The 27,310-nt window shown below is 55.9% G+C and overlaps 2 protein-coding genes across 6 annotated transcripts; one reads left to right on the top strand and one right to left on the bottom strand.

Annotated features, from left to right (window-relative positions):
- LOC100156657 (uncharacterized) lies at positions 8,829 to 11,448 on the top strand. Of its 2 annotated transcripts, NM_001190191.1 has the most exon segments (5): positions 8,944 to 9,037; positions 10,142 to 10,325; positions 10,516 to 10,541; positions 10,810 to 10,915; positions 11,065 to 11,446. In NM_001190191.1, coding segments are annotated over 4 exon segments (309 nt in total). In that variant the 5' UTR covers positions 8,944 to 9,037; positions 10,142 to 10,214; the 3' UTR covers positions 11,131 to 11,446.
- On the bottom strand, positions 11,582 to 20,905 carry HMGA1 (high mobility group AT-hook 1). Of its 4 annotated transcripts, none has more exons than XM_021098126.1 (6): positions 20,888 to 20,905; positions 20,142 to 20,249; positions 16,752 to 16,930; positions 14,973 to 15,056; positions 14,244 to 14,294; positions 11,582 to 12,980 (listed from the first exon to the last, which is right to left on the bottom strand). In XM_021098126.1, the coding sequence occupies exons 3-6, from the start codon at positions 16,884 to 16,886 to the stop codon at positions 12,927 to 12,929; spliced, it is 324 nt and encodes a 107-aa protein (XP_020953785.1). In that variant the 5' UTR covers positions 16,887 to 16,930; positions 20,142 to 20,249; positions 20,888 to 20,905; the 3' UTR covers positions 11,582 to 12,926.

Here is a 27,310-nt window from a genome sequence, read left to right as displayed (position 1 = left end):
ACAAGCTCTGTGATCTTGGAGAAGTTACTGTCCATGTTCCTCCCTATTCGGTGGAAGAAGTCCACTTCGCAGGGCTGTCTTGAGCGTTAAATAAGTGAAGGAGTGTGTGTGATCATTAGAGTGGCTGTGAGTGAACACTTGTTTGGGAAATGCCAAGGTCTGTACTGAGTTCACTAAGACAAGTCACAACAGACACAAGCAAGCACAGTGCAAAGTGACAAATGCAATCAAAAGAAGGCCAGGAAGTTCCCTGGTAGCCTAGCAGGTTAAGGATCCAGGGTTGTCACCAATGTGGCTTGAGTCACTGCTGTGGTGCCAGTTCAGTCCCAGCCCTGGGAACTTTCGCATGACATGGACATGGCCAAAAAAAGGGGAAAAAAAGGCCAAGAGAGTGACTAACCCCTTCCCAGAGGAGCCACCACCACCATCTGAAAGGCTTTCACGAGGGGTGAAGGGATTCTCGGCCACGGGGACGGCATGTGCAAGGGCGCTGCGCTCGGGTAACAGTGAGTTTGCTGGGGCTGGAACATGATAGGGGTACTGGAGAGGGAGGAGGAGGGGCAGGAGGTGCCGCAGAAAAGGTCAGCTGGGGTCAGGTGGCTTGGCTGGCTGCTTGAACTTTACTCCGCATGACTGGGAAGCCAACAAAGGTTTTAAAACAGCAGTGACTACATCTGGTTGGGCGTTTGGGGAAGACGACACTGCTGCCTACTGAGCGCTCCCGGGTTGTGTGCCAGGCCCGCGGTGCCAGGAGGTGTTCACTGCTTTACATTTAGTCTTTGCCATCTTTGTGACACAGAGGACCTGTGTTCATCACCTTTGTATGGTCAAGAAAGCGAAGACCTAGGAAAGCAAACCACCTTTTTTTTTAGGGTCGCACCTGCGGCATATAGAAATTCCTGGGCCAGGGGTCTAATCGGAGCTGCCAGCATGGGAGCCAAGCAGCATCTTCGACCTGCACCACAGCTCATGGCAATTCCCCATGAATATTTATCGAGGGTGTATGAGTAGTCATGCACTGGCGGAGGTGTAAAAAGGATAAAAATAAGGCAACAGTGGTGAATCACTGTGTGGTAAGCTGGGAGGGTTTTAGGGATCATGGAGTCCATTCCTCTCATTTTACAGATTGGGAAACAGGCACAGTGAGAAGGGGCTTTGCACCAGTATTCCAGTTTGGAACCCTGAGCAAAGAATGCGGATCTCTGGCCATGCTGTAAATAGCCAGCTCTTCTGGCTCCATTGACATGAAAATATCTTTTTTATTTTTTGCCATTTTTTAGGGTTGCACTTACAGCATATGGAAGTTCTCAGGCTAGGGGCTGAATTGGGGCTGCAGCTGCTGGCCTACACTACAGCCACACAGGATCTGAGCCACATCTGGGACGTACACCACAGCTCACAGCAAGTAGATCCTTAACCCACTGAGCTAGGCCAGGGATGGAACCCGCATCCTCAGGAATACTGGTCGGGTTCATTACCACTGAGCCACAACAGGAACTCCAAAAATACCTCTTTTAAAATGATTGTCCTGGAGTTCCCCTTGTGGCTCACTGATCGCCCCCCGCCCCAGCCACCAGAGTCCTGGCCACAATCTGGTTCTTCGTACCCACAACTTTCAGAGTAAAGCTCTAAGACCTTAGAGTAGTACCCAGTACCTTTTGGGATTTGGCCCCTGCCCACCTCAGTAGACTCATTTCTTACCACTTACCCTTGCCTTTCTTTTCCCTGAGCCTCGTAGACTTTTTGCGGTTTTCTGAATGCACCATATAACGTTGCACGGCTCACAATGCACATGCGCTATGCATCCTTCTGGAAAGGTCAAAGAGCCCGTCTTCTGAAGGCAGGGAGACTGCTTGGTCTCCAGCTGAGTGGTTTAGAGCAGGCGCCTAGGAGTGCAGGCTGAAGGGAGCAGAGAGCCATGGCTTTGGGGCAGTGTCCACAGCCCAAAGAGCGTATACGTAGTGTCACTCTGTCCTCTCATCAGTGCACAGCCACACACTCACACCTTCACTGTCCCCCAAAACCTAGAAGCAAATGTCCCCTTGGGGGTCTGGGGAGGGAGCGGGGGAGCAGGTAGAGGGGCAGAGCCTCTTCCCTCTGGTGTAAGGCTGTTGGTGCCCACGGACCAGTCCGAACAAACAGCCCAGGGAAGCCTGTCGTCCGAGGCCCCTCTGCAGCTCTCTCTTCCTGCCTTGAGTCCGAGTGTTAGAGGGGAAGTGGGAAGGAAGCCCCAGTTCTCCACCCCCTTATCTCTCGGCACAGGAGCCTGTGAACTTTCCCAGGCTTGGGCAGGAGCTAGTGGAAGGCTGGTCACTTCCTGCAGGGCCTGAGTCTGAGACAGGCGAGAAAAGCCGAACTGGGGCTGAGACTGGAGAAGGGAGGAGCCGTTGCGAGGGGGTTTGCAGTTTGCTGGGGTGGAGTCGAGGGGAATTTGTTTTACTTGGAGGGGACTGGATCTGAGGAAGTGGAGTGGACCAATTATAACAGCTAATATTGTTTGACTAGTGCTTTGCGCTTTAGCGAGTCCTCTCTCATCAGATCAGACAATTCCTTGACCCCCTACTGTGTACAGGGCTAGGGACCAGGGCCCTGGCCCCGGAATCTACCTTAAGAGGCAGGTACTGTGATCTTCACCTCACTCTTGAGGGAGTTGAAGCCTGGAGGAGACGAGAGGACGAGAGGAAAGTAGGATTGGCGGGGGTCACACTGAGCAGGTGAAGGAAAGCTGCAGGTCAGGCCTCAGGTGCCGTCAGGGGCTGGCCAGCAGGGCCTCCCCGTCAGCCACCCCTTCCTTCCCACCTTCTTCAGGACTCACTTAGGCCCTCCTCACTTAACTCCTTCAGGATATGCAGACCCATGGGGGTAGAAGGGGAGCTCCTCGCTCCTCGCTCCTCGCTCCTCGCTCCTCACCCCAGCCCCACCCTGCTGTCCTTGGCCCTGCCCAGCTTTGGAAGGAAGGTGAGCCTCCTGTTATAGAAAAACCACCGGGGTGGAAGGGGACCCCTGGAACCACCATGGAAGAACTTAGGCAAAGTCAGGGCAAGTTCAGGGCTTGAGAGAGGCTGGGGGCCAGGTGGAGAGGGACCCTGCTCCTAAGACTCCTTGCAACACCCATGACAACCCCAAAGTACCCTGAAGTAGAGAGAGCCCCACGCCTCCCCTCCTCAGACTGCTGGGATGGGAGCAGCAGCCGTGGGAACTGTGGTTCCTCAATCCCACTAACCCTTATCCCAGAATGGTGTGGGGGCCCCCCAGCTCTAGGGGGCAACGTCTCAGTGAAGCTCGTCCCCCACTTCTCCTTCCTTGTGGAGCAGCCCCGCCCTCCTGAAAGAGGCCAGTGGGCTTCTGGATGGAGTGGAGGAACAGCTGGAGTAAAGGTTTGGAGGTGGAAAGACAGGGACTGCACGCAGAACACCAGGTGAGTGCACAAAAGTAAGTGAACTTGTGTGAGACAGGGCTGGGAAGGAAGTACCCTTTGAAGTTGGGATTATGAGGAATTTTATTTTCTTTTTTGTGATTTTGTATTTTTTCCAACTCTTTGGGGGTTTTTTGTTTGTTTTTTTTATGGCCACACCCAAGGCATATGGAAGTTCCCAGGCCATGGATGGAATCCAAGCCACAGCTGCATCCTACGCCAGATCCTTTAACCCACTGCACTGGGTTGGGTTGGGGATCAAACCCACACTACCATGGAGAAAACACCGGATCCTTAACTGGCTGTGCCACAAAGGGAACTCCTCTACCTCTTGATAGCAATTTGATTTTTGTAGTCAAAAGGAAATAGTCCCTTACATTTATGGACCATGTTATCATTTACCTAATACTTAATCTCATAAACGTTGTTATTTTTGAGGTGGGTATTATCTTAGAGTGAAGAATGCTGAGAGTCCAAGGTATTGACTTACTTGAAGCCACAGAGTAGTTAGTAATGAGGTCAGGACACGTTGGGCCAGCCTGGCAAGGTTGAACCAGGCCGGTATGGTAGTGGCCGACAGATTTTGCTACAGTCTTGGTTCCTCCTTTATGTGTCTCCCCCTTCCCAAGCCCTGGATAGGGGCCCACTGTCCCACGTGTCATTCAGTCCATTATCTCGTTTATCAGGTAAATGTGCACTGAATACCAGATCCTTAACCCAGTGAGCCACAGTGGGAACTCCCCATTAAGGCATTCCTTACTCATGTTTTTTTAAACTGTATTGAGATATAAGTAACTTAAATAAGCTGCACATATTTAAAGTGTATAATAAGGCTTGACATATGTGTTCATACAAAGAGACCTATCCATCACCCCAAAGAGTTTTTTCGTGCCTCTTTGTGTGTGTGAGGGTCTCTCCTGACCCTCATGCCACTTTCTTCAAATAAACACTAATCTGCTTTCTGTCACTATAATTTAGTTTGCATTTTCTAGAATTTTGTATAATAAAATCATGCATCATAATGTATATACCATATTACATGGTATAAATTCAAGTTGATAATTTTTTTCTTTTTTTTTTTTTTTTTTTCTTTTTGGGGCTGCACTTGCAGCATATGGAAGTTCCCAGGCTAGGGGCTGAATCAGAGCTGTAGCTGCCAGCCTACACCACAGCCATGGCAACCCCAGATCCGAGTCATTATCTACAACCTACACTGCAGCTCACGATGTCAGATCTTTAACCCACTGAGCAAGGCTACAGATCAAACCCGCATCCTCATGCATACTAGTTGGGTTCTTAACCTGCTGAGCCATAACAGGGACTCCAAATTTTTGCATATAGTTTATCTGTTGTTCCAGCACCATTTGCTGAAAAGGCTACCCTTTTATTCTTAGTTTGCTGAGTGATTTTATCACAAAAGAATGTTGATTTTTTGTTTGTTTGTTTGTTTTTTGGCTTTTCCATGGCCGCACCCGTGGCACATGGAGGTTCCCAGGCCAGGGGTCCAATCCGTCGAATCAGAGCTACAGCTGCCAGCCTACACCACAGCCACAGCAATGCCAGATCCAAGCCACGTCTGCAACCTACACTGCAGCTCACAGCAATGCTGGATCCTTAACCCACTGGGCAAGGCCAGGGAATCGAACCCATAACCTCATGGTTCCTAGTTGGATTCATTAACCACTGAGCCATGAAGGGAACTCCGAATGTTGAATTTTTGTCAGATTTTCTGCAGCCATTGAGTTATGTGGCTGTTTTCCTTTGTCCTCCTTTGTTCTATTAATGTGCTGTGTGGTATTGATTTTCCTATAGCTGAAACACACTGGCATTCTAGGATAAATCCCATTTGGTCATTGTGTATAATCCTTTTTAAAGTTCCATTGGATGTTGTTTATTAGTATTTTTCGAAGATTTCTGTATCTATATTCGTAAGGAATATTCGCCTATTTTAGTTTTCTTACAGAATCTTTCTCTGGCTTTGGTATCAGGATAATATTGGCCTCACACACTGTGCTAGAAAGTGTTCCCCTTCCTTTAATTTTTGGAAAAGTTGGGATAGAATTGATATTAATTCTTTAAATGTTTGGTAGAATTGGCCAGTGGAGACATCTAGTCCTGACTTTTCTTTTTTGGGAGGTTTTCGAATACTGATCCAACCTTCTTACTTATTACAGGTCTGTTGAGAGTCTCTATTTCTTCTTGAGTCAGTTTTTCTTTGTTTTGGTTTTGCTTTTTAGGACCATACTTGCAGCATATAGAAGTTCCCAGTTTAGGGGTTGAATAGGAGCTACACCTGCTGGCCTATACCACAGCCACAGCAATGCAGGATCTGAGCTGTCTCTGTGACCTATACCACAGCTCACAGCAATGCCAGATCCTTAACCCACTGAGTGGGGCCAGGGATCCAACCTGCATCCTCATGAATACTAGGTCAGGTTCAGGTTCATTTCCACTGAGCCACAACAGGAACTCCTGCAATCGGATTCTTAACCCACTGTGCCATAGTGGGAACTCTGAGAATTTTTTACTCTATTTTATCTCTTTTTTTTTGGCTATGCCCATGGCATGTGGAATTTCCCAGGCCAGGGATTAAACCCACTCAATAGCAGTGACCCAAGCCACTGCAGTGACAACACTGGATCCTTAACCTGAGGCACCAAAAGAGAACTCTTCTGTTTTGTCTCTTTTGTTGGCTGATAAGCTATAACTCTGTTATTTTACTAGTTGCAAGGGTTTACAGTATGTGGATTTAACTTACTGAAGTTTATGTCATCATAGGAACAAACCAGGCCTCAAATGCAGCCCTAGAGCAGCAGCCAGCACACAGCTGGTCAGAAAGAGGTGCCCCACCCATCCTCCCATTATGCCCTACCCTTGTCTATCACACCAAGGGCTCTCAGAAGTCTTTGAGCTGCTCAGGGTCTCAGCTTGTTCATTTGTATTTATTTATTTATTTATTTTTGGTCTTTTTTATTATTTATTTTTTTTTAATTTTTTTTTGTCTTTTTGCTATTTTTTGGGCTGCTCCTGCGGCATATGGAGTTTCCCAGGCTAGGGGTCTAATCGGAGCTGAAGCTGCCAGCCTATGCCAGAGCCACAGCAACTCGGGATCCGAGCCGTGTCTGCAACCTACACCACAGCTCACGGCAATGCCGGATCGTTAACCCACTGAGCAAGGGCAGGGATCGAACCCGCAACCTCATGGTTCCTAGTCAGATTCGTTAACCACTGCGCCACTACAGGAACTCCTATTTTTGGTCTTTTTTAGAGCCGCACCCACAGCATATGGTAGTTGCCAGGCCAGGGGTCTAATCAGAGCCACAGCTGCCGGCCTACACCACAGCTCACGGCAATGCCAGATCCTTAACGCACTGAGCAAGGCCAGGGATTGACCCCGAAACCTCCTGGTTCCTAGTTGGATTCGCTTCCGCTGCGCCACAACGGGAACTCCTTAAATTGAAGTTGCCCCTACTACCTTGAATAGTGTTCTGGGGTAAAGGAAGTAAATACATGCTGAGTATCATCCCAGTATCACTAGACCCTCAGTTTATGTGGTTGGAAGTCCTGAGAACAGGGACAAAGGTTGGATGTGTGGGCAGACAAGGGGGCCTGGTTTCTAAAACCTACTACTTAATTCCCACTTCCTTGTAAGATGAGAGGGGCACTACATGGGTAGGGGCCTCCTCCCTCTGCCCTCAGCTCTGGTAAAAGCCTGGCATGAGTGGTCTCCCTACTCTCCACACTCAAAAGCCTGAGAACCCCAGGAAATCTACCTGCAGCCTCCAAACCCAAGCTTTTCTCTCATTCCTTTCCCTTTATCTGATTCCCCATCAGTCAGATGGTGGCAATTCTAAGCAAAAGGCCAGAGTTCTCACCTGTCCTCTGGTTCCTAACTGGGTATTACTCCTTCAGATCTGCCCTCAATTAATTGCCGCTGGTAGGACTTGAGGAAGTGAAGTGGCTCAACCATGTCCATGCCATTGGCTGCCCCTGGCAAGAACAATGACCCATGCCACCCCTGTATCTCCATTAGCACTTGAGGATTCAGGAGACCTTAACCTGCCACAACTTTTATGTCCTTGGACGTTTTCCATCACCTGCCAATCTGGAATTTTCCCAATTGCATGTGATTGTGGTGGTGGAGAGGAGGGTGTGGTATAAACTATACACACACAGTTTGACGTAACTTTATTTATTTATTTGCTTTTTAGGGCCGCACTGGTGGCATATGGAGGTTCCCTGGCTAGGGGTTGAATTGGAGCTACAGCTGCCGGCCTATACCACAGCCACAGCAACATGGGATCCCACCCACCTCTGCGACCTACGGCACAGCTTATAGCAATGCCAGATCCCCAACCCTCTAAGCAAGAACTGGGATTGAACCTGCATCCTCATGGATACTAGTGGGATTTGTTTCTGCTGCACCACAACGGGAACCCCTGACTTAACTTTAGACTCACATGTAGTTGTAAGAAATATTAGCAATCCCTCATATGCTTTGGCCGGCTCCGCCCAGTGCTAACATTTGCAGAACTGTAGTATAACATCACAACCAGGACACTGACACTGGTAAAATCCAACAATCTTATTCACATTTCTCCAGTTAAGTGTGTGACATTGTGACATTTTACTTACCAAACCAAGCTCACCTACTGATCAAGCTACCTGTGACCCAGGGGGACTTCACCTCATAGCTCCGTCTGTGCCTCAGAAAACTGGAAGGAGGTTAACAGGGAATTTAAAATACAGGGTATGCCATGTGCCAGGCTCTACCCATGTCACTGTGTAATCTTTATAGCAGCCTGTTTTGCCAACTTTAAGACTGAGGCATAGAGAGGATGGCTGGGTGGGTGTATCCAAGGTCCATGGGCTGGGCAGGTGCGACTCTGGACCTGCATATTCTACCCTCTGGGCAGAGCACAGAGGGCCAGGCTGCAATACTACCGTCTGTGCGGTTCTATAAAGACTAACAGGGCGCGGAGTTCCCATCGTGGCGCAGTGGTTAACGAATCTGACTGGGAACCGTGAGGTTGCGGGTTCGATCCCTGGCCTTGCTCGGTGGGTTAAGGATTTGGCGTTGCCGTGAGCTGTGGTGTAGGTCGAAGACACGGCTCGGATCCCGAGTTGCTGTGGCTCTGGCGTAGGCCGGCGGCTACAGCTCCGATTCGACCCCTAGCCTGAGAACTTCCATATGCTACAGAAGAGGCCCTAGAAAAGGCCAAAAGACAAAAAAAAAAAAAAGACTAACGGGGGCGCTTGTGGGGCCAGGGCTCCAACCAGATCAGCACGCAAAGGAGACCAAGCTCTGCCTGGAATGTGAACTCCCAAGCGCTCCCGCCCCGGGGGACGCCGGGAAGCCGCGCGCGCCCCGCCCCTCCCCGCTGCGCAGCCCTCGGCTGCCCCCTGCCGTCGCGTGGTGGTCCCTGCAGCCCGGGCCGTCTCCGCCTTCGCACCGCCCATTCCCCGCCTCCTGATTGGCCGCTCCAGGAGTCTCCGGGCCTTCTGCCTTCCGATGCTGTGGCCCCGCCCATTTCCCCGGGTCCTTTGATCACGCGCCTGCCGGCTCTTCCGGGGCCCGGGAGCCAACCGAGGGCGTTCCACTCCGGGCTGCAGCGGCGGGAGGTAAGGCATGGCCGGGTTGGATGGGCTGCAGAGCGCCGGCACAAGTCCACGCCTCGGGGTGTCGGGATTCCGGGATACCCGGGCCCCTCTGCGCTCCCAAGTTCCCCTCCCCCGGCCTGAGCCTCCCAGCGCCATGGCAACTACCTCCCGCACGCCGTTGCTGGTCCGCGTCCTAAGAACGGCCTGTCACTCTCCCTATCTCGGCATGTCCCCTCGACTGTGGGACGGTGCGATTCTGGGACGGTGCGATGCGACTGGGCAAGCCCGCAGCCCCCACGGGCCCCGGGACCGGCCCAAGCTCATACCTTGCCTTCCGATGGGAACCGAGGCGAACCGAGGTCGCAGACCGCGGGGCATCGGCGTTGAGCCTCCACGGGCAATCTCCTTCCCTCTGTCATGGGAACTGACCCTCTCCACCTCCGCCTGTCAAACCCGGGCCAGGAGGGGAGGGACTAGGGCGGAGCCCCGAGTGGGGATCAGGGGAAGGTGACATCACCTCGCAGATGCAATCCAGTCCTGCCCACTTGTGTCTACCCTGGCACATGAGACCAGTGGGGGAAATGGTGCCCAGGAGATATGTCTGGAGTGACACCAGGGACAAAGAGGGCATATAGGACCTATGGCCTGAAGTGTGGGAATTGGACCGGGACTGAGGGAGATGCGCCCCTTCAGAAGCCCCTACCTCACCCCTAGGCTACAGTCCAGGACCCTCATAGTTTAATCTTAACCTCCTTATTTTGCTCCCTTGGAGCTGCTGGCAGCCCAGTGCCCTAGAAGGTTGGGCAGGGGCTGGGACCATACACCTAACCTTTCCCCAGAAATTGATAGCTGCAAATGTTTCGGCCAGCACCCTGAGCTGGGCCCCACCTTGATTTGGGGATAGGAGCTGAAAGGGCCTCAGGCCCTGACTCTGGGCCTTTCCTGGGTGCCCTTTACACCCAGGATTTGCAGAGTTGCTGGAGGGTTAACCCCAGCACACTGACCTGGAAGATCCCTTGTCCCAGCACCTGACTTAAGTTTTCACACATTACTGGCTCTTGGGGAGGGATCCAGAGCCTAGGTGTCTCTCTGGGTGACATTGACAACCTCCTTCCTCCTCCCCAGGGAGCCCAGTGGAGGCGCCCTCCCGAGGCAGCACTGCCCATGCTGACTACCCAGCCCTCCAGCTGCCGATGTCATGAGTAACACCACAGTGCCCAATGCCCCCCAGGCCAACAGCGACTCCATGGTGGGCTATGTGTTGGGGCCTTTCTTCCTCATCACCCTGGTCGGGGTGGTGGTGGCTGTGGTAAGGAGCCCCCACATCCACTCATATATACCCACACTTTTGCTAAGGCAGGGCTGGGTGGGCCTGGTCCAGCCTGCACAGGGCACCTCAGCTGTCCTGTTACGGGAGCGGAGGGTGTGGAAATGGGCCCCACTCACTCGTGGGCCATGCTGGGCTCAGCTGCCTCCACAGTGCTGTGTCTCTGTTACAGGTAATGTATGTCCAGAAGAAAAAGCGGTGAGTGTCCCCGCCCCCTGAACATTCTGCTTAAAGTTCTCCCCATGGCATCTCAGCTCCCTGCGCAGGTTAAGACGCCCCTCAGGCATTATGAAACTAGCCTGGAATTCCCTACACTCCACTGTTCGGTTTTCACACCCAGACATGTATTAGAGCTCTAGTGTACCCCAAAAGGCACCCACTGGAAGCGCCCCCGCCAGGAGCAGTAGAGACGGGGCAGTCAGGTGTCTGTGGACCCCCGGAGCTGAACCCGTCCCATGCTCCCCAGGGTAGACCGGCTTCGCCATCACCTGCTCCCTATGTACAGCTATGACCCTGCTGAGGAGCTGCACGAGGCCGAGCAGGAGCTGCTCTCTGACGTGGGAGACCCCAAGGTGAGCACTTGGGACAGGCACAATCAGGAGAGGTGGGCCCGCGGTTTGCACCCTTGAAGCCAGAGCCTTGCTGTGGCTAGAGGGCTACCTCCTCCAAGGTTGTGCGGCAGACTCCTGGCACACAGCCCGTGGCATGATCTCCCTCACAGGTGGTACATGGCTGGCAGAGTGGCTACCAGCACAAGCGGATGCCCTTGCTGGATGTCAAGACGTGACCCGAGCCCCTTGCCCTCATCTTCAGAACCATGGGGTCCTGGACCCTGCAGCCTGCTGCTTCCCCCCAACTCCCAGCTCACCTTCCTGGGTCTCCACGCCCCCCACCCCCCTGTGCCTGGCAGCACCTGTTCCCTCAGCCCCACATAGCAGCCAAGCCCCAGTAGCATCTCACCCCCAGCTAGGCCTTCAGTTTTCTGGGGCCAAAGGGCAGAGCTTCGCCCTCCCTGACCCAGCTGTGGAGCCACTTCTGTGGTGACAGGGCCTGATGTATAGTACTCTGTATGTATATTTTGTAAATAAAATGTTTTGTGGCTATAGGGGTGCAGCTGATGTCTTCTGGGGGGGCTTAAGGTACCTTCTGTGGAGCCAACACCAGCTTTTCCCCTTCCTCCCCCGTCCTGGGCAGAGCCCTTCAGGAGCGACCCCTGCCCAGAGACATAAGAGACTCAGTCCAGAAAAGGACATTTTTTTATTCAAGTAACTGCAAATAGGAAACCAGAGGGGGGGGCCCCCAGGCTGGGACAAATATCGGCTGCCTCCTCCCTGACAGAACGGGGAGAAGGCGGCCCCTACACCTGACAGTCAACACAGGCCCCCCTCCTTACTCTGCTGCAGCATCCTAGGGGCAGGGCCCCACCTTCCCTGGGACCGGGGTGGTCTGTGACCCAGCCTGCTTTGCCCCAGGCCCCTTCCCCTAAGAGGGTCTTGGGGGAGGAGAATGTGGGCAGAACAGGAGGCGATGAGGATGAACATTTGGCGCTGGTAGCAGCAGCAATGACGGATGTCTAAGAATGAAACATTGAACAAAAACAACACAACTGTCCAGAGGTAGTTTGTGAACAGAGGAAAGATGGAACCAGAACCTTGGGGGGCGGGGGAGGAGCAGAAGGGTGGGAGTGGGCAAGGCTAGCTCCTTGTTATTAGTGCCCCGTGAGGGAAGGGGAAGAAACGGAGGCCTAGAAGCGGACAGGGACTGGGAGGGACTCGAGCCCACCCTCAGTGGCTGCCCCAGGAACCTGGGCCTCCCCTGGATAAAGGTGACTCTGCACTTCCATCACTGCAGTAGATTCCGGGGGGGGGGGGAGGGTGGGCTGGAGCCTGCTTAGACAGGGTAGGGGGCTTAAACCCCTCCTGCCTGCCTTCCTGCGCCCCCCAGAGGGGCTGCCCAGCCTAGCACAGGGATTAGGCAAGGCGGGGAAGGAAGGAAGTGGGTGAGCCACACCTGGGGAGACCCAGGTTGGCCGGGGGCATCTTGGGGCCAGTCCCCCCTCTGCAGTGGCCACACCTGCTGCTGCTGCTGCTGCTGTGGGTAGGGAGTGGGGCATGTCTAATGAGAAGGGGCTTGGGCCCCTTTTAAGGCCAGGGGAGCCCTCCCAGGCCCCTCAGTGGGAAGCCAGAGGAAAGAATTGGGGATAGAAGGGGCCCCCAAACCAAGAGCCCAGCCAGCAATGTCCCCACGGCCGAGGGAGGGACAGGGAGGGCAGCAGCACAGGGAGTGGCTAAGTGGGGAGTCAGCTTAGGGTGGGGCGGGGGCAGGTGTGGCGCGCGTGGCTGAGGGGTTGCCGGAAACCGAAATCTCTTCAAGGAAAACTGCTTCCCTCTTGGGCCGGGGCCCTGCAGCGGCTGGTGGGCTGGTGGGCCGGGCTGGTGTGCAGTGTAGTGTGGTGGTGAGGGTGCAGGTGGGTGGCAGGGATGCGCGGGCCTGGGGGGAGGGGGGGCAGTGGGAGCGGAGCGGAGCTGTCCAGTCCCAGCAGGAAACTGCTCCTCGGGCGGGGGAGCAGGCGGCGCGGTGCAGTCACTGCTCCTCCTCTGAGGACTCCTGCGAGATGCCCTCTTCTTCCTCCTTCTCCTGCGAGGTGGGCAGGGCCATCAGCAGGAATGCCAGGCCTGCCCCCCGCCACCCCCAGAGGCCAAGCTGGCCCCCACCCCTCCCTGCACTCCCTGGCTCTCCAGAAGGGGGATGAGTCAGGGCTGAGTGTGTGGGTGACTCAGCAACCTCCACGGCCCAGTTTCATTCATAAAAAAGGAAGAATTTAAAGGGAGGGAAAAAAACCACACACATGGGCTGCTCTCACCGAGCCAGGCCCTTGGCCCCCAGGCCCAAGGCAGGGACCTGGCAGGGCCCAGGGCAGCACTAGGCTGGAGGAAGTGACTGGCTGGGTGGTGGGGGGAGCAGGGAGGTGGTCAGGGGAGGAAATGGGACAGGGTGCCTGGAGGGTGCAATGAGCCCCCTCACTGCACTGGTGGGTGCCGGGGACCCAGGTGGCCTTGGCCCGCAGGGGCAGCTGCTGGGCTGTGGAGCGGCCACAACAGGCTGGCCGCGGGCTGACCCCAGGCCAGGGCGGGGAGGAAGGGGAAGTGTGGGGCTCACTCACTGGGCCGGAATGTTGGGACACCACATGGGGGCCCCCGTGCCAGGCACAAACTCCAAAACAACTTGTTTCCTGTTACTCACTCTTGGGGCCCTGCCAGCATCCCCTCACCCCCTCACCCCCTGCACCCAGTGATGGTGGTGGCGGTGGAGGAAAGAAGGCCCCAGGGAGCACAGGTGGGGAGCAGGGGAGGCCTAGAGGAAGGCCCTGGTGGCCCTCACTGCAGTGCGCCCCCTGCAGGCAGCCTCTGGCCTCAGCTATTTGGGGCCCAGAAGTGGATGGTGCCTCCTGGTGAGGAGGTGTCCCACCTCAGCTGCCACCCAACACGGACACCACCCGCCCCAGGATGGGGCTCCACTGCTGCTGCTTCCTCCTGCCCCAGGGTCAAAATGGACCTGATCCCTCCCTCATTTCGTTCGCCCTAGAAGTTCTGAGCCTGGTCTAGAAGTCGAGGGAAGAGAGCGTGAGACCAGGCCCAGTGGGGCAGGGCAAGGAGTGCGGGCTGCTTTGCACCTGGGCCGCTTCACTGCTCGTGGACACAGCCCCCCAACAGCCCGGGCCTGGGCAGATCCTCCCTCCTGGGCCTGGCTAAGTGCGAAGTCCCAGCGCTCCTGGCCCCGCAGGTCAGAAAAGTCTGTCTCTCTGTATCGGACACACAAGACAGGGGGCTCCACCCAGTCTTAAGAGCCTCCCCAGAGGAGCCAAGCTGCCGCCGCTGCTTTCCCAGCCTCTTCACCTACCAGTTTTTTGGGTCTGCCCCTTGGTTTCCTCCCTGGAGCTGTGGTGGTTTTCTAGATGGTCAGAGAAAAGATCCATTGTCAAAAATGTCCCTGACAGTGCTCACCCAATGGCGGGTGCCCCGCAGTGACCAGTGCCCTGGAGGGCGAGGGCAAGCAGGGAGGGGCAGCCGGGACTCTCAGCCCAGCAGGCCCACCGGAGTCCAGCTGGGGATGACTGGCCGGCCACACCGCCCCCCACCCCAACATACACACACACGCCCCCACTCCCTCCTTCACCCGTGACTCAGAGGATATGAGTCGTGTCTTAGAAAAAATAAAATAAAAAACAAAACAACTTCTCCAAAGGCCAATGCCACTGTAGATCTGGCCTTGCCTGCTCCCCCACCCTCAGGACCCAGGCGGCCTGGGGTTGGGGGGGAGGTGACATCTCAGCCCAGGGGGAACAGCCCTCCATTCTGCCCAACTGGCCTCCCTCCAGACCAGGAAAGCTCTGGGACATCTGACTTGACTTCCCCAGTGTCCTGGGCAAGACAAGGCCCTAGAAGTTAGGCCTCGGCCATCACCCCACTTTCCTCAACTAGCCAAGACCCATCGGGCCCACGTACCAGAGAAAGGGCATGCAGAGAATCAGGACAAGCCCACCCCTTCCCAGACCTCCCTCAGCTGCTTGCAGGGGACGGGGGTTACTTCCCACTTCCCTCCACCAGGAGCCACCCCTTCAAGCCTCACCCGGGTCTTGGCGGCGCCCTTGTTTTTGCTCCCCTTTGGTCGGCCCCGAGGTCTTTTAGGTGTTGGCACTTCGCTGGGCTCCTTCTGCAAAGACAGATGGAACGGTCAGGGCATAGACACCAGTGTCCCACCTCTTTCACCAGACAGTCTCTGCCCCACCCCACCCCCACCCCGACAGCCCCACTCCAGAATCCACAGGAATCATGGCAGGCACAGCCCTGGGGATTCAGGTGCCCAGTCTGAACATCCTTTGCAAGGCCTCTCCCCTTGCTTCCCTGTGACAGTAAAATGACAAGAGGCTAGAAGCCCATTGGGAAGGGTGTCATGGGGACAGAAACCCCTTCTTAGGCTGCTCTGTTCGCATCCCAGCTCTGCCATTGCCTAGGTCTAAGATCTTGGGCAAGATGCTTTATGCTTGAGCTACAGTTCCCCTCATCTGCCAAAGGTGACAAGACCTACCTTGCAGAGTCACGAAAACTGAACAATGTACAATGAAGGACGTGCCAGTGTCCAGGGCGATGCAGGAGGTGGGAGAGGACATCCCCCCAAACAGAAGGGACCTCCAGGCTGCCTCCCCCAGAGGATTCTGTCCAGATCTTGGAGCCCCAGATCCCTGCCCATTAGTGCCACTGAAATTGTACTAAGCCCAAGACAGAATAAAAAGCTGCTACATGCAGCACAGGCTCTGGGCAGCAAAGGCACGTCAGCTATGGTTTCCCCAGGCTGCGCGTGGTCCAGTAACCCAACACCCCTTCTGATCCCCCCACAACCATGACCGCCGCTAACAGGAGGCTGGGAGAGGCCAAAGGACCAGATGAAGAGGACAAGTTCCCCACGAGCTGAGGGCCCTCCATGAGGCAGCTCGAGTCCAGCACCCATTAGACTTCTCATGACCCCTGGCTCCGCCAGGTCTCTCCACCTACAGACGGGGAAGCCGGAGGCCCAGGTACACAAACTGCCTGCCATCTAAAGGCCAGGGATCGACCTCAATTCCTTTCCTCTCCCCCCTGAAAAGGAAGTAACTGGGCTTCACCACCAGCCGCTGCCCCTCACTTGGGGACAGCTGCCCCCCTGTAACAGACACCAAGATCTCCACCATATAACAGGTGGTCCCCACAGCCTGACGGGCCAAGCTCCCTGGGGCGCACAAAGTGCCAGGGTGGCCTTTTAACCTCACGTGACCTTTGGGGGGAGGGGTGGGACAGAATCAGGGCTCTGAGTCACTCTGCACCAACTCCTCAACACTGTCAACTTCTTGGGCTTCAATTTCCTTTTAGAGAGTGGAGGCAGAGCCCAACCCAGGGCCACTCAAGGAGGCCCATGAACAGGTGCTAGCCCAGAAACTTTTTACTGTACTGGAATGAGGAACTAGAGAAATGGACAGTAAGTTAAGTAATTAGAAACCTTTGGAGTAAACTAACAGGCTAATACTGTGTGTGAGGAATATAACAAGTGAAAACCCCGGGCTTACACATGTGTCATTTCGCGTTTCTATAATTCACCTTTACCACGTTTCACAAATGCACTGTGCCCCGATGAGGTGGAAACAAAGGCTGGGTGCTTTACCCCGGTGTGAGCACTGGCCTGCCTGACCACCGGGTCCCTTCGGCTTGGACCCTGGCAGAGGCTCGCACTCCTCTGAGAGGTATGTGCACGTGTGGACAGAACACACATGTACAGGAAGGACTCTGCGCCCCGCCAGTTCTGCTCTCAGCTGCCAAGACGCCTGGCACCTCCCTAGCCCAAAGAAGTAAACAGAGGCAAAGGTTTGACACCCACCTGACTCCCTACCAGCGCAGTCCCGGGACTCACCGGAGGCTGCTTGCGCGGCCTGCCCCGCCCTCGCTTCTCAGTGCCGTCCTTTTCCTGCTTGGAGGCCAAGGGCTGGCTAGACTTCGAGCTCGACTCGCTCATCTTTCCTTGTCTATAGAGCAGGTGGAGGAGCGACGGCTGGGATGCTGCTGGGAGACAGGAAAAGTTGTTTGAAACAAAGCATCTTGCTTTAGCCACCTCCTACCCACCCCCATCTTCCATACACCCAACAGGATGCCTGCTCCCAAGGGGACCCTTGATTCCCACTCCGGCTGATGGGGGGGTCTGCCCAGTCCCAGAATGCAGCCGCAGGGCGGGCCCGGCCGTTGGCCCTAATCAGCTCCTTATCTCCTGTTCAGAAGGGCTCTTTGTTGTCCTGCCACCCCCACAGGGCCCGGGCCAGCTCAGATCTGGCCATGGGTGCCCCCCCCCCCGGCAAAGGTGTGGGTGAGATGGGTGTCCTCACACTGCCAGAGCCCCCTCCCTCCACCAAGCTGCCCCTCCTGTTTAAGAGAAAGCCGAGCCTGGGTGGCTCACAGGGAACAAGGGGGCAGCAGAGGGGGAGCCCAGGGACCCCCCACAGCCATGGACATCAACCACGGGCCCACCCTGTCCACAGTACCGCCCATCTGCCAGGGCCCCAGCCTCAGGACCGAGCCCCGTCAGGGCCACAGCACGGCCAGGGCTGGGGCCTGCCCCACCAGTTCTCTCTGCTGCCCTCTCCCTGGGTAAAGCCTTGGGGATTCAAAGGTGGGGACAATTTGAGAAGGGAGGAGGGGGCTAAAAACATAGTGGGTGAGGGGAGGAAAGAAACCAGTCTCCTCCTGCCCATCACCCCACCCATGTGGAGTCAGGTAAGATCTTTCTCCTTGATGCGAGCTTACAGGCGGGGTGGGGATTTCTCCTGAGAGGGACCCTCCTAAAAGATGCTAGCTGGCCCCCGGAAGCCCTAGCAGGCCTGATCCTAAAAGCTTCCTGGTTCTTTTCTAGCATCCTCTCCCTCATTAGAGGCCTGTTTAGGCTTAATCAGCTCTACTAGCGGAGTTTACCTAAAATCTCCCTTGGTTTGGGAGTCTCTTCCAGAGGCTAAGAAAGGACAGTGAGGGTCCTCCCGACTCCAACCCCCATCCCTATCCTCCCAGTTAGCCCCAGTTACAGATAGATGTGTCTTAGGGAGGCCTATGGTCCCACACCTCCTTGATAACCAATCTCTTCCTGGCCTTGGCGAAGGGTGGGCCCAAATGGCTCCACTTCTGAAAACCCTTCAATCTGTCAAACGGGGGGAACGATAATGCACCTGCCTCAACTCCCTCTCCAGACTGCAGGTCAAACCAAGTAGAAGTTAAAAGTTCTTAAACAAGGGAAATCTTCACTCCAATCAAAACGAGAAGGCCAACATTTGAAAATGACTTCTTCCCCCTTTTCAGATTCAGACAATTTCCAATTTTAACCCAATGAGAGGAAAAACCGTTTTTGCAAACTCGTGATTTTCACAGGGCCCAAGGCCCAGATCCTCAAGATTCGAAATGCTCCAGACGGTGAGACTTTGTCTGGTAATTATTCTATTTTATAATATTTCAAGACTTGAAGACCCTTTTAAACAAGGTGGTTGGTGATTTACCCTGCTCCATCATTAGTGGCTTGGCCTGCTCTGTAATTACAGGCAGTGATTAGAATCTTATATTACACCACAGGACCCCCTTCAGAACTAAACATCAAAATTAATCAGCTAAATGAGTGCTGACCTCACATGAGGTCTGCTGAAGGCCCCCTCAGAGGGGGTTCCAGTTGGGCGAAGCCAGCCCCTAATCCCAGCAAGGCTGGGCCGGCCTGCCTGGGGATCCTGGTGGGTGTCCCTGGAAGCTCTTGCATCATCTGGTGCTTCCCCCCACCTCTTGCTGCTGGGGACCCTTTAATCCACTCGCCCCCACCCCAGATGGAGGCTTCCAGGAAACTGAAGGAAGGCCTGAGGCCCTCTCTGGTGAGACCGACAAATGCTCTGTCTCTTCCACCTGTTTCTGAACATCAGAGAGGCCTGGCTTGGTGAAGCCACGTTTAGGGCCCAACCTCGATCCTTCCTTAAATCCTTACTGATTTACATTAAGGCCTTTCCAGCCTCCAGCTTGTCCTCCCTACACACTGTGCTGGCAATGTGGGCTCCACAAATGCCAGGGCCATCTGCAGGAATGACCCTAGGAAACCAGCCTGGAACTACCTTGTTTTCCCCAAAAAAGTAGCCCAGAGAGGGCTGCTGAGTTGCCCAAGGTCACGGAGCAAGTTGGCCAGCAGGATGGAATGGGTTCCCAGCGACACTCCTAGCCCGCCGCTTTCCTCACCCCTCGGGGGGCTGGCTAAGTCCCTGTGGCCCCTGCTCCAGACCTTGGCCCAGGGTGACTCTGCAAGTGTCTGCGCCCGGCGGTTGCAGATGGGCCGGCGGGACGAGGGGCCAGCGCGCGCGGGGGGAGGGGCACAGGCCGCTCTTGCAGGCGCGGGAAATCGGTGCACCCCGACTGCATGCACCGCCACGCGGGTGCACCCGGCCCCACTTCCTGCCAGAGGGGGCACCCAAGCCCGCCTTGGGGCAGGAAACCTGGCGCGCGCAGAGAGGAAGAAAGCCACCACCCTCTGCGCCCTCCCCGCAAAATAAAAGCCCCAGAAAAAAAAAAAATGGAAACGGGGAGTCAAAGGGACTAGTTCCAACAGAGCCCAGCAAAGCAGAGAAACCAGTTTGTGGGGGCGGAGGGCAGGCCGGGCCCTGGGGGCTGAAGAGGCGCGGGCCGGGCCAGAGGTGGGGTCGGGGTGAAGCCCCAACCCCCCTTCCCTACGATTCGGCCTCATCTGCGGAGTAAGGCCGAACTGGAGTTAGGCCGAATTGCGGGGTTCCTGCCTATCCGCCTCACTTCTAGAACTTCCCAAGGCTGCGGGGGGCGCCCGGCCCCCCACTCTCCTGCGGCGCCGCAGCCTGTTCCTCTCCCCGCCCCCAACATCCCGGGCCCCGGCTCGGGCTCGGGCGGGAGCGGCGGCCGCGCGAGGTGCACCGGGCTCTGCCGGGTGCAGAACTCGCGCTCGCCGCAGCCGCGCGCCCCCCCTCCCCCACCGCGCGCCTTTCCCGGGTCCCCGCCCCCCGCAGGGCGCCCGCGGCGCGGGGGAAGGGGTGCGGGCGCCCGCCCCGCGCCGCCGGGCCCAGCCGCCCGCCCCCGCGGCCCTCCCCCGCCGGCGGCTCGCGCAGCCCCGGCCTGGGAATAAAGCCGGAGGCGCGCGCTGCAGCCCCGGGCGGCTCGCAGGAGGGGCGGCGTGCAGCGGGGGCGCGGGCGCCCCCCTCCGCCGCCGCCGCCGCGGGCCCCGGGGACGACTCACCGCGAGCTCGGCCGCCGGCCTGCGGTGCGCGCTCCGGGCTGCCGGGAGCGACGGTGCTGGGCGCTGAGGACCGGCCTGGCTCCGCCGCCGCTGGTAGCAAATGCGGATCTGAAACCGGGAGAGAGAGCAGAGGCGCTCAAGAGACCGCCGCCGCCGCCGCGTGCTCGCCGCCCAGGCCCCCGCGGGGTATTTATATGTCACATCCAGGCAGGAGGACAAAAATATTCCCCCTCCCCCGAAGGATGGCGAGGGGCAGGAAGCTAGGCACGGCCCGTGCGCGGCCTCAATAAATAAATAATTTAATTAAATGATAGATATAAAAAAAAAGAAGCCACCGAAGGGGCCGCGAACTCACGCCTTCTTGGAGCCGCGCCAGGGCCAGAAATAGCCCGGACTCGGAGTCCCAATTAGAGGAGCGCAGCCCCGGCTCAGGGGAGCTTAAAAAGAGCGACCCAGGGGCAGGGGGGACGGGCCCGCCCGCGCCAGCCGTGTCACTGAGGGGGGCGGGACCATGCAAATGAGCCCGGAGATTTAAAAGGGCGGCCGCCAGCCAGCCGCCGTCGCGCGGGTGGGTGCTGACTGCGGGGAGGGGCGTGCGGTGCTGGGCGTCTGGGGGCGGGCGCGCGGGAGGCCTGGGCTGCGAACCCGAGGCCACGGCCCAGTCTTCACGGACCCGGGCCGGGAGACGTGGGGAGCTGTTGAGAGGAATCACCAAGGAGCCCATTGCCGGGGGAGGGCGTCCTCACTCGTGGAAACGGTGTCCCGGGGAGAGTCACCTCTAGGGGCCTGCCGGGCGTGTGGGCCAGGGGCGCGTGGACGTGCGCGGGTGGCAAGGGTGGAGAGAATCGCGCAGGCTGGAGAATTCCGCGGCCTACCCGCTGCCACCTTCGCCCAGATACGCGGCTCCTAGATTTCCCCTGGGCGGACAGGTGTCAGCCTGTGCATTTCGGGGCCAATCCGCGTTTGGCTGGCTGGTGAAATAGGGGCCTTGTGAAATTGACACGTGAAACTTGTGAAATCCAGAGTTTAAATTTTTTAATGGGCCCGAGTGAACCACAATCAAGGTGCAGCCCTAAAAGCGAGGCAAACGATTGGCTCGTTTGCAGGCAAACCTGAAGGAGTCATTCCTTTAGGTGACCCGGATGGTGTTTGGGAGACAAGCGGTCCTACTTGGTGCCCTGGCTCCTTCCGCCGTGACTCATTTTTAAAATAGCGGGAGCCGGTGGTCGCGTGGAAGCGCTTTGAGGGCAGGGACTGGGTCTACGCACGCGGTACCCGCCACGCCTGGCCCGCCCGGCGCAACAAAGACTTGTTGCACGAACGAGAAGGAAACCAAAGTGGGAAGATGGCGGGGAGGGCGGTGGGAGAAGAAAGGGCGCTGTCAGAGGCGCACCCTGCAGGCCGGGCCGGGGGCTCCTCGGGCGCACCTCCCCGCCCCTGATCCCCGAGGCGGCCTTCCACACCTCCCGTGAGGCAGGGAATTGCAACGCGGCCCAGTGACACACGGCTGTGACTCATGTTTTTCTTTGCTCCCCTTCTTCCTCCCGGGTCGGCCGAGGCCCCGGCCCAGCCCCCTCCTCAGGGGGCGAGCCGGCGGCGGAGGGGGAACGCCAGGAAAACCCTGAGCGCGGCGTGGAGGCGGGGTGGGGAACCAGAGGGGCCGGGCCTCCAAGTTTCAGGAATGTTTCAGGAATGTTTCCGGTGGGGGTGGGGAGCCCAGTCGGGAGTGGGCCCAGCCCCCACCCGGGGCCGGGGGCAGCACGTGCTCGGCCGGGTGGGGGCGGGGACGCCGGGGCAGGAAGGCGCTGGGGGCCAATGGAGTGGGTTCAAAGAGGAGGGCGCGGGCCTGGGGCCGACCCGGGCTAGGGGTGGGCCGGGAGGCCGCCCTCCGCGCGCCGGCTCCCCGCCCCGCGCCCAGGTGAAAGGCAGTTCCTCTGAAGTCCCCGGGCTGTCCCTGGAGGGGAGAGGAAGTCACAGAAGGGCGGCCTGAAGGGAGCGGAGGGTGGCGGGGAACCGCGAGGGCGAGGCTGGGGGAGGGGCGGCCTGCCCCTTTGTCTGGAGCGCAGGGTGGGGGTGGGGCGGTGGGGAAGGCGCGCTGCTCCCTCCATCTTTGTGCCCCGTGTGCCGAGCGCGCGCTTAGTAGGCCGCGAGGCGATGTGCCCGGAGGGCCTTGAGCTGCTGGCTGGAGAACCTACGCAGCGTTGAGTGGAAGAACGATCCTTAAGTTCTTACCCTACCTGCTCGGCTCGCGGGCTCCTGCCGGCCACCCCGGGCCTCCACGCCTGGGCGGGGAGAGGCCGCCCAGAGCGAGCGCCCGTCGCCGCTCCACAGCCCTCCCCAAGGCCGCCCGGGCTTCTAGGCCGGCGGTCCTTCCAAGGCCCTCTCCCTTGGGTGCTGCTGGCCTCGGGACCTCTCTCCAGGCCTCGCGTGCCCAGTGGTGGTCTCTGAGCAGGAGGGACGTCCGACCCCCCGATGGCTGTGGGAAAACTTGGCCAACTTTTTGGCCCACGTCTAAGGAGCTGACTTGATCTTATTTTCCTCTCGTTCTGATTTCTTCCCCAACTCGTTTCTTTACCTTGTGTCATGTCTGTTTTTGTAAGCCAGCTCAAACCCTCTGGAAGGAGGCAGGTATAAATAACTCATAAATCATAGGCAAATATAGGAGGTTGTGCCTCTGCAGGATGACCCACACCCTTGAATCCAAATAGCTCTACCCAGTGACCCCCACCTCCATTCTTTCTGGATTGCAAATGCTGGGCACCGGCTTCCTTTCCTTTCTTCGCTCTAAGTATATATTAAACAGAAGGGTGATTGGCAGGGATAAAGATGAATAAGACCTGGTTCTTGCCCCAGCAGATTTCTTATCTAGAGGAATCAAAACCAGAAACACCAGAGAAAGCTGAGTAACAGTCCCTGAGATGCTGTGAGGGGAAAGCTTTCAGTCAGTCAGTATTTATTGAGGGCCTACTATGTGCCAAAGACTAGTCCAAGCTCTTGGAGGTACATTCAGTGAACAAAGTAATGTTTCCTACACTCTTGACATTTGAATTCAGGGATTGGATGCTTAAAGAGAGACTCAGGTGCTGCAGGAGGAGAGACGAGGGGAGCTCCGGTAGTCAGAGAAGTCTGGAGGAGATGGACTTGGGCAGGCTTTAATGGGACTGGGGTGGTGGGCATGGGGAGCAGGCTGGGAGAGGGAGTTATTCTAGGCCTGGGGCATCCACCCCTTTGGTCAAGGCCTAAGCCAGGGGTGCCAGGGGAATCGGTCATATCAGAAGGAGGCTTCCCCACAGGAAGCATTTTCTTACTGTCCGAATTGGATTATACCATTTTCACAAGGACAACCCAATGAACTTCAGTGAACCCAACAGGAATGTCCAGGGAATGGGGAATTCGGGTCAATGTTATTTTTCAGGACAGCTGAAGGTTAAGCTCATTTTCACTTGGGCTATTGAAAATTCTTCCTGATGTCTGTTAGTTCTTTTCCTGCCTTGCTAAGTAGAGTAGCAGAGCCTGATAGTCTCTCAGTTGTGGCTTGGAAATGCAGAGGTTTGTGGAGGCTGGGGTGTCCCTGAGCATTCTTTGGGGATTCATGTCTTCATCCTTGCAGTCAGTATAGTGGCTTATCAGTTCACCTTTTGCTTCCGAGTCAACTGCAGCTCTTAGAAGAGCAGAGGAAAAGACTCGTGTGGGAGCTCCCATTGTGGCTCAGGGGTAATGAACAAACCCAACTAGTATCTGTGAGGATGCATGTTCAATCCCTGGCCTCACTCAGTGGTTTAAGGATCAAGCATTGCTGTGGCTGTGTAGGCTGCCTGCTGCAGCCCTGATTCAACCCTAGCCTGGGAACTTCGATGTGCTGCAGGTGCAACCCTAAAAAGGCCAGAAAAAGAAAAAGACTGGTGTGAGTGGGTCTTCCATTTAGTGTTTGGGTTAATTGGGATTTTCTGAAAGGCACAGAGGTGAGGTATGAGGTCCAGCCCAACATGGACGGTAGGTGGGAGGAGGTGGGCAGAGGAGGACAAGAATTTTTTTTTTTTGTCTTTTCAGAGCCGCACCCACAGCATATGAAGATTCCCAGGCTAGGGGTAAAATCAGAGCTGTAGCCACCAGCCTGTGCCAGAGCCATAGCAACTCGGGATCTGAACCACGTCTGCAACCCATACCGCAGCTCTTAGCAACACCGGATCCTTAACCCACTGGGCAAGGCCAGGGATGGAACCCACAACCTCATGGTTCCTAGTTGGATTTATTAACCACTGAGCCATGACAGGAACTCCAGGAATTTTTAACCCATTGTCCAAACCAGGATACATGTTAAAGTAAACCTTGTACTGATGGAAACTATACATACAGGAAATGCACAGATGAAGTTCCTGCTGTGGCACAGTGGAAACAAATCCGACTAGGAACCATGAGGTTTCAGGTTCCATTCCTGGCCTCACTCAGTGGGTTAAGGATCCAGCGTTGCCGTGAGCTGTGGTGTAGGTTGCAGATGCGGCTCAGATCTGGTATAGGCTGGTGGCTACAGCTCTGATTGGATCCCTAGCCTGGGAACCTCCATAAGCCGTGGGTGTGGCCCTAAAAAGATAAAAAGGAAATGCACAGATGCTTTGTTCAGTTCAGGCCTTTTCATAAAGTGATCACTTTTGTGTCACAAGCACTCAGATGAAGAGACTATCTCCAGACCCTCTTATGTCATCAGCGTCCCAACTTCTAATAGCATCCTCTGGTTTCACTTTTCAGGTGCATTATATGGATGGAATCATATAGCAGGTACTCGTGTGGGTTAGTTTCCCTTGCTCAACGTTATGTCTGCGGTTCATTCACATTATTGCACGTGGCTGCAGAATGTTCTTTCTCATTGCTGCAGAGTTACGTGGCCTGAATATACCACAGTTTACATGTCCATTCTGCCGAAGGACATTTGGTTTGGGGCTATTGCACACAGTGCTGTTGTGAATGTTCCAGTGTATTCCCTCGTGAGGAGATATGCAAACTTCTGTTGGGTCCATGCTTAGGAGAGGAATTTCTGAATCATAGGATCTGTATGCCCAGCTGTTACAGATAAGCAGAGCACTTGAGAACGAAAGCAGCTACTATTAGTTAGGACTAGACTAGCAGCTTAACGAGGTTGACCTGGACCGTATCAACAGGATTGGCCCAGGGAAGCATGACACAGTGTTTGACCACTCTCCTGGAGAGTCACCCAGCTACTAGTACATCTGGTCATCTGGCAGGATCCGGCCTCCAGGCCCTGCTGACCACAAGCTCTGCTGCCAGGAAGCCTGGCAGGCCTAGAGTGGAGGAGGGCCTTTTCTGCTTCCAACTTTCTAGGGAAAGACTCTCCAATGAATAGGAGGGCCCAGGAGACGGGCACCTCTCTATCCCTCTGCCCTGAGCCAGCAGCCCACCCTGCATGGCCCCAGGACACCATGAGCTTCATCAGCCCTCTTCAGGGCTGGAACCCAAGGAAGCCCAGCTCCTCTCCAACCTTCAGAAAAAACTCAGGAGAAGGGGGAATTGATGAGCACACACTAAATGCATATGTTCTGGAGTTCCTGTCTTGGCTCAGCGGAAACAAATCTCATTAGTGTCCATGAGGACGCAGGTTCAATCCCTGGCCTCGCTCAGTGCGTTAAGAATAATAATAAAAATAAAAAATAATGAAAATAAATGCATATGTTCTCTCAGATTCCTCAACCCCTATCAGGTCAGTAATGCTGTACCCACAGTTTTAAAATTGAGGCTCAGGGAGATTAAATAGCTTGGGATTCTACCACTTTCTTCTTCACTGCTTTTTCTCCTAGGCTGGGTAGGCTTGCTGCCTTCTCCCAGGCTGGCCAGATTGATCCTTCAAGCACCAGTAGAGGGAATGTGACCTTGAACTAGGTAGCTACATTTCCTGTCCTCAGAGGGCTTACTTTGAGTGAGTTGGGGAGACAGACAAATACATGGCTTCATCGGTGTGGTACCTGCTGTACAAGGAGCCTGGGGAGCACAGGGTTGTGGCTGGAGCATCCCGGGAGGCCTTGGAAAGTGAGTGGGGGAGCAGGGCATCTGGCAGATACGGTGGGCTGGCATTCGGCACCATTTCCCACACTCCTTTGAAGCTGCAGTTTGGGAGATGAATTAGGTCCCCCTTTGAAAGACTGAAATTTGGAGGGAGGAAGCCTGGGGGACGGAGATACTGCTGTGTGGTCCCTGGAGATGTGATGTTTTCTACAGCACAGATCTCCCCACCAGTGTTGTGAGGGTCAGGAGGGAGGGATGGGGGAGTTCCCTTTAGCACAGCGGGTTAGGTATCTGGTGGTGTCCCTGCAGCGGCCCAAGTCAATGCTGTGGCGCAGGTTCAATCCCTGGCCTGAGAACTTCCACATGTCACAGGCTCAGCCAAAATTTTTTTTTTGCCTTTTCTAGGGCTGCATCCGAGGCATATGGAGGTTCCCAGGCAAGGGGTCTAATCAGAGCGGTAGTCACCAGCCTACGCCACAGCCACAGCAACGCCAGATCCGAGCCACGTCTGCGACCTACACCACAGCTCATGGCAATGCCGGATCCTTAACCCACTGAATGAGGCCAGGGATTGAACCTGCAACTTCATGGTTCCTAGTCAGATTTGTTAACCACTGAGCCACAACAGGAACTCCTCAGCCAAAAAAAAAAATTTTTTTTTAATTAAATGAAAAAAATAAAAAGGCGGAGATGGTGGCAGAGAGGCCTCTTGCTCAGCCATTCAGGTGGGACCTCCTGATGTCCCACCCACCTCCATCAGGACGGAGAGGGGCAGTTTGGTTGTGTTGTTCCAGGAGGCTCAGCCCAGAGCCCACTCCTCCAGTTCCTCCAGTGGTTTTGTAAGCTCCTAATTCCCACTGTTAAACACAGGGCATGTCCCTCCTCTGCTCAGAATCCTCCAGGGCTCCCACCTAACACAGTGTGGAAACAAAGTCCTCACAAAGGCCTTGTAATCTGACCCCCTTCACCCTCTTCCTCTCCTACCGCTTGCTCTGTTTCAGCCACACAAACTGCCTTGATGGTGTTCTCCAGACCTGCCAGGAATGAGTTCACCTCAGAACCACATTTGCACTTACCGACCGTGCCCCCTGCCTGACGTGCTCATCCCCTGGACATCCTCAGGGCCTGCCCTCTCACTGCCTTCAGGACCCTCT

Source organism: Sus scrofa, chromosome 7, assembly GCF_000003025.6.
Source record: "Sus scrofa isolate TJ Tabasco breed Duroc chromosome 7, Sscrofa11.1, whole genome shotgun sequence".
NCBI lineage: Eukaryota > Metazoa > Chordata > Mammalia > Artiodactyla > Suidae > Sus > Sus scrofa.
This window is presented reverse-complemented; position numbering and strand designations above follow the sequence as displayed.

Bases quoted from the DNA above. Each gene is read 5' to 3' on its own strand.
- HMGA1 (XM_021098126.1), bottom strand. From the start codon at position 16,886: ATGAGCGAGTCGAGCTCGAAGTCTAGCCAGCCCTTGGCCTCCAAGCAG. The intron at 14,295-14,972 runs GTGAGGCTTGAA...CTGACCATCTAG, and splicing joins AGGGCGCCGCCAAGACCCGG to AAAACCACCACAGCTCCAGG. The intron at 12,981-14,243 runs GTAGGTGAAGAG...CCCACCTCGCAG, and splicing joins GGGGCAGACCCAAAAAACTG to GAGAAGGAGGAAGAAGAGGG.
- LOC100156657 (XM_021098094.1), top strand. From the start codon at position 10,237: ATGCCCCCCAGGCCAACAGCGACTCCATGGTGGGCTATGTGTTGGGGC. The intron at 10,326-10,809 runs GTAAGGAGCCCC...CATGCTCCCCAG, and splicing joins TCGGGGTGGTGGTGGCTGTG to GGTAGACCGGCTTCGCCATC. The intron at 10,916-11,064 runs GTGAGCACTTGG...TCTCCCTCACAG, and splicing joins CTGACGTGGGAGACCCCAAG to GTGGTACATGGCTGGCAGAG.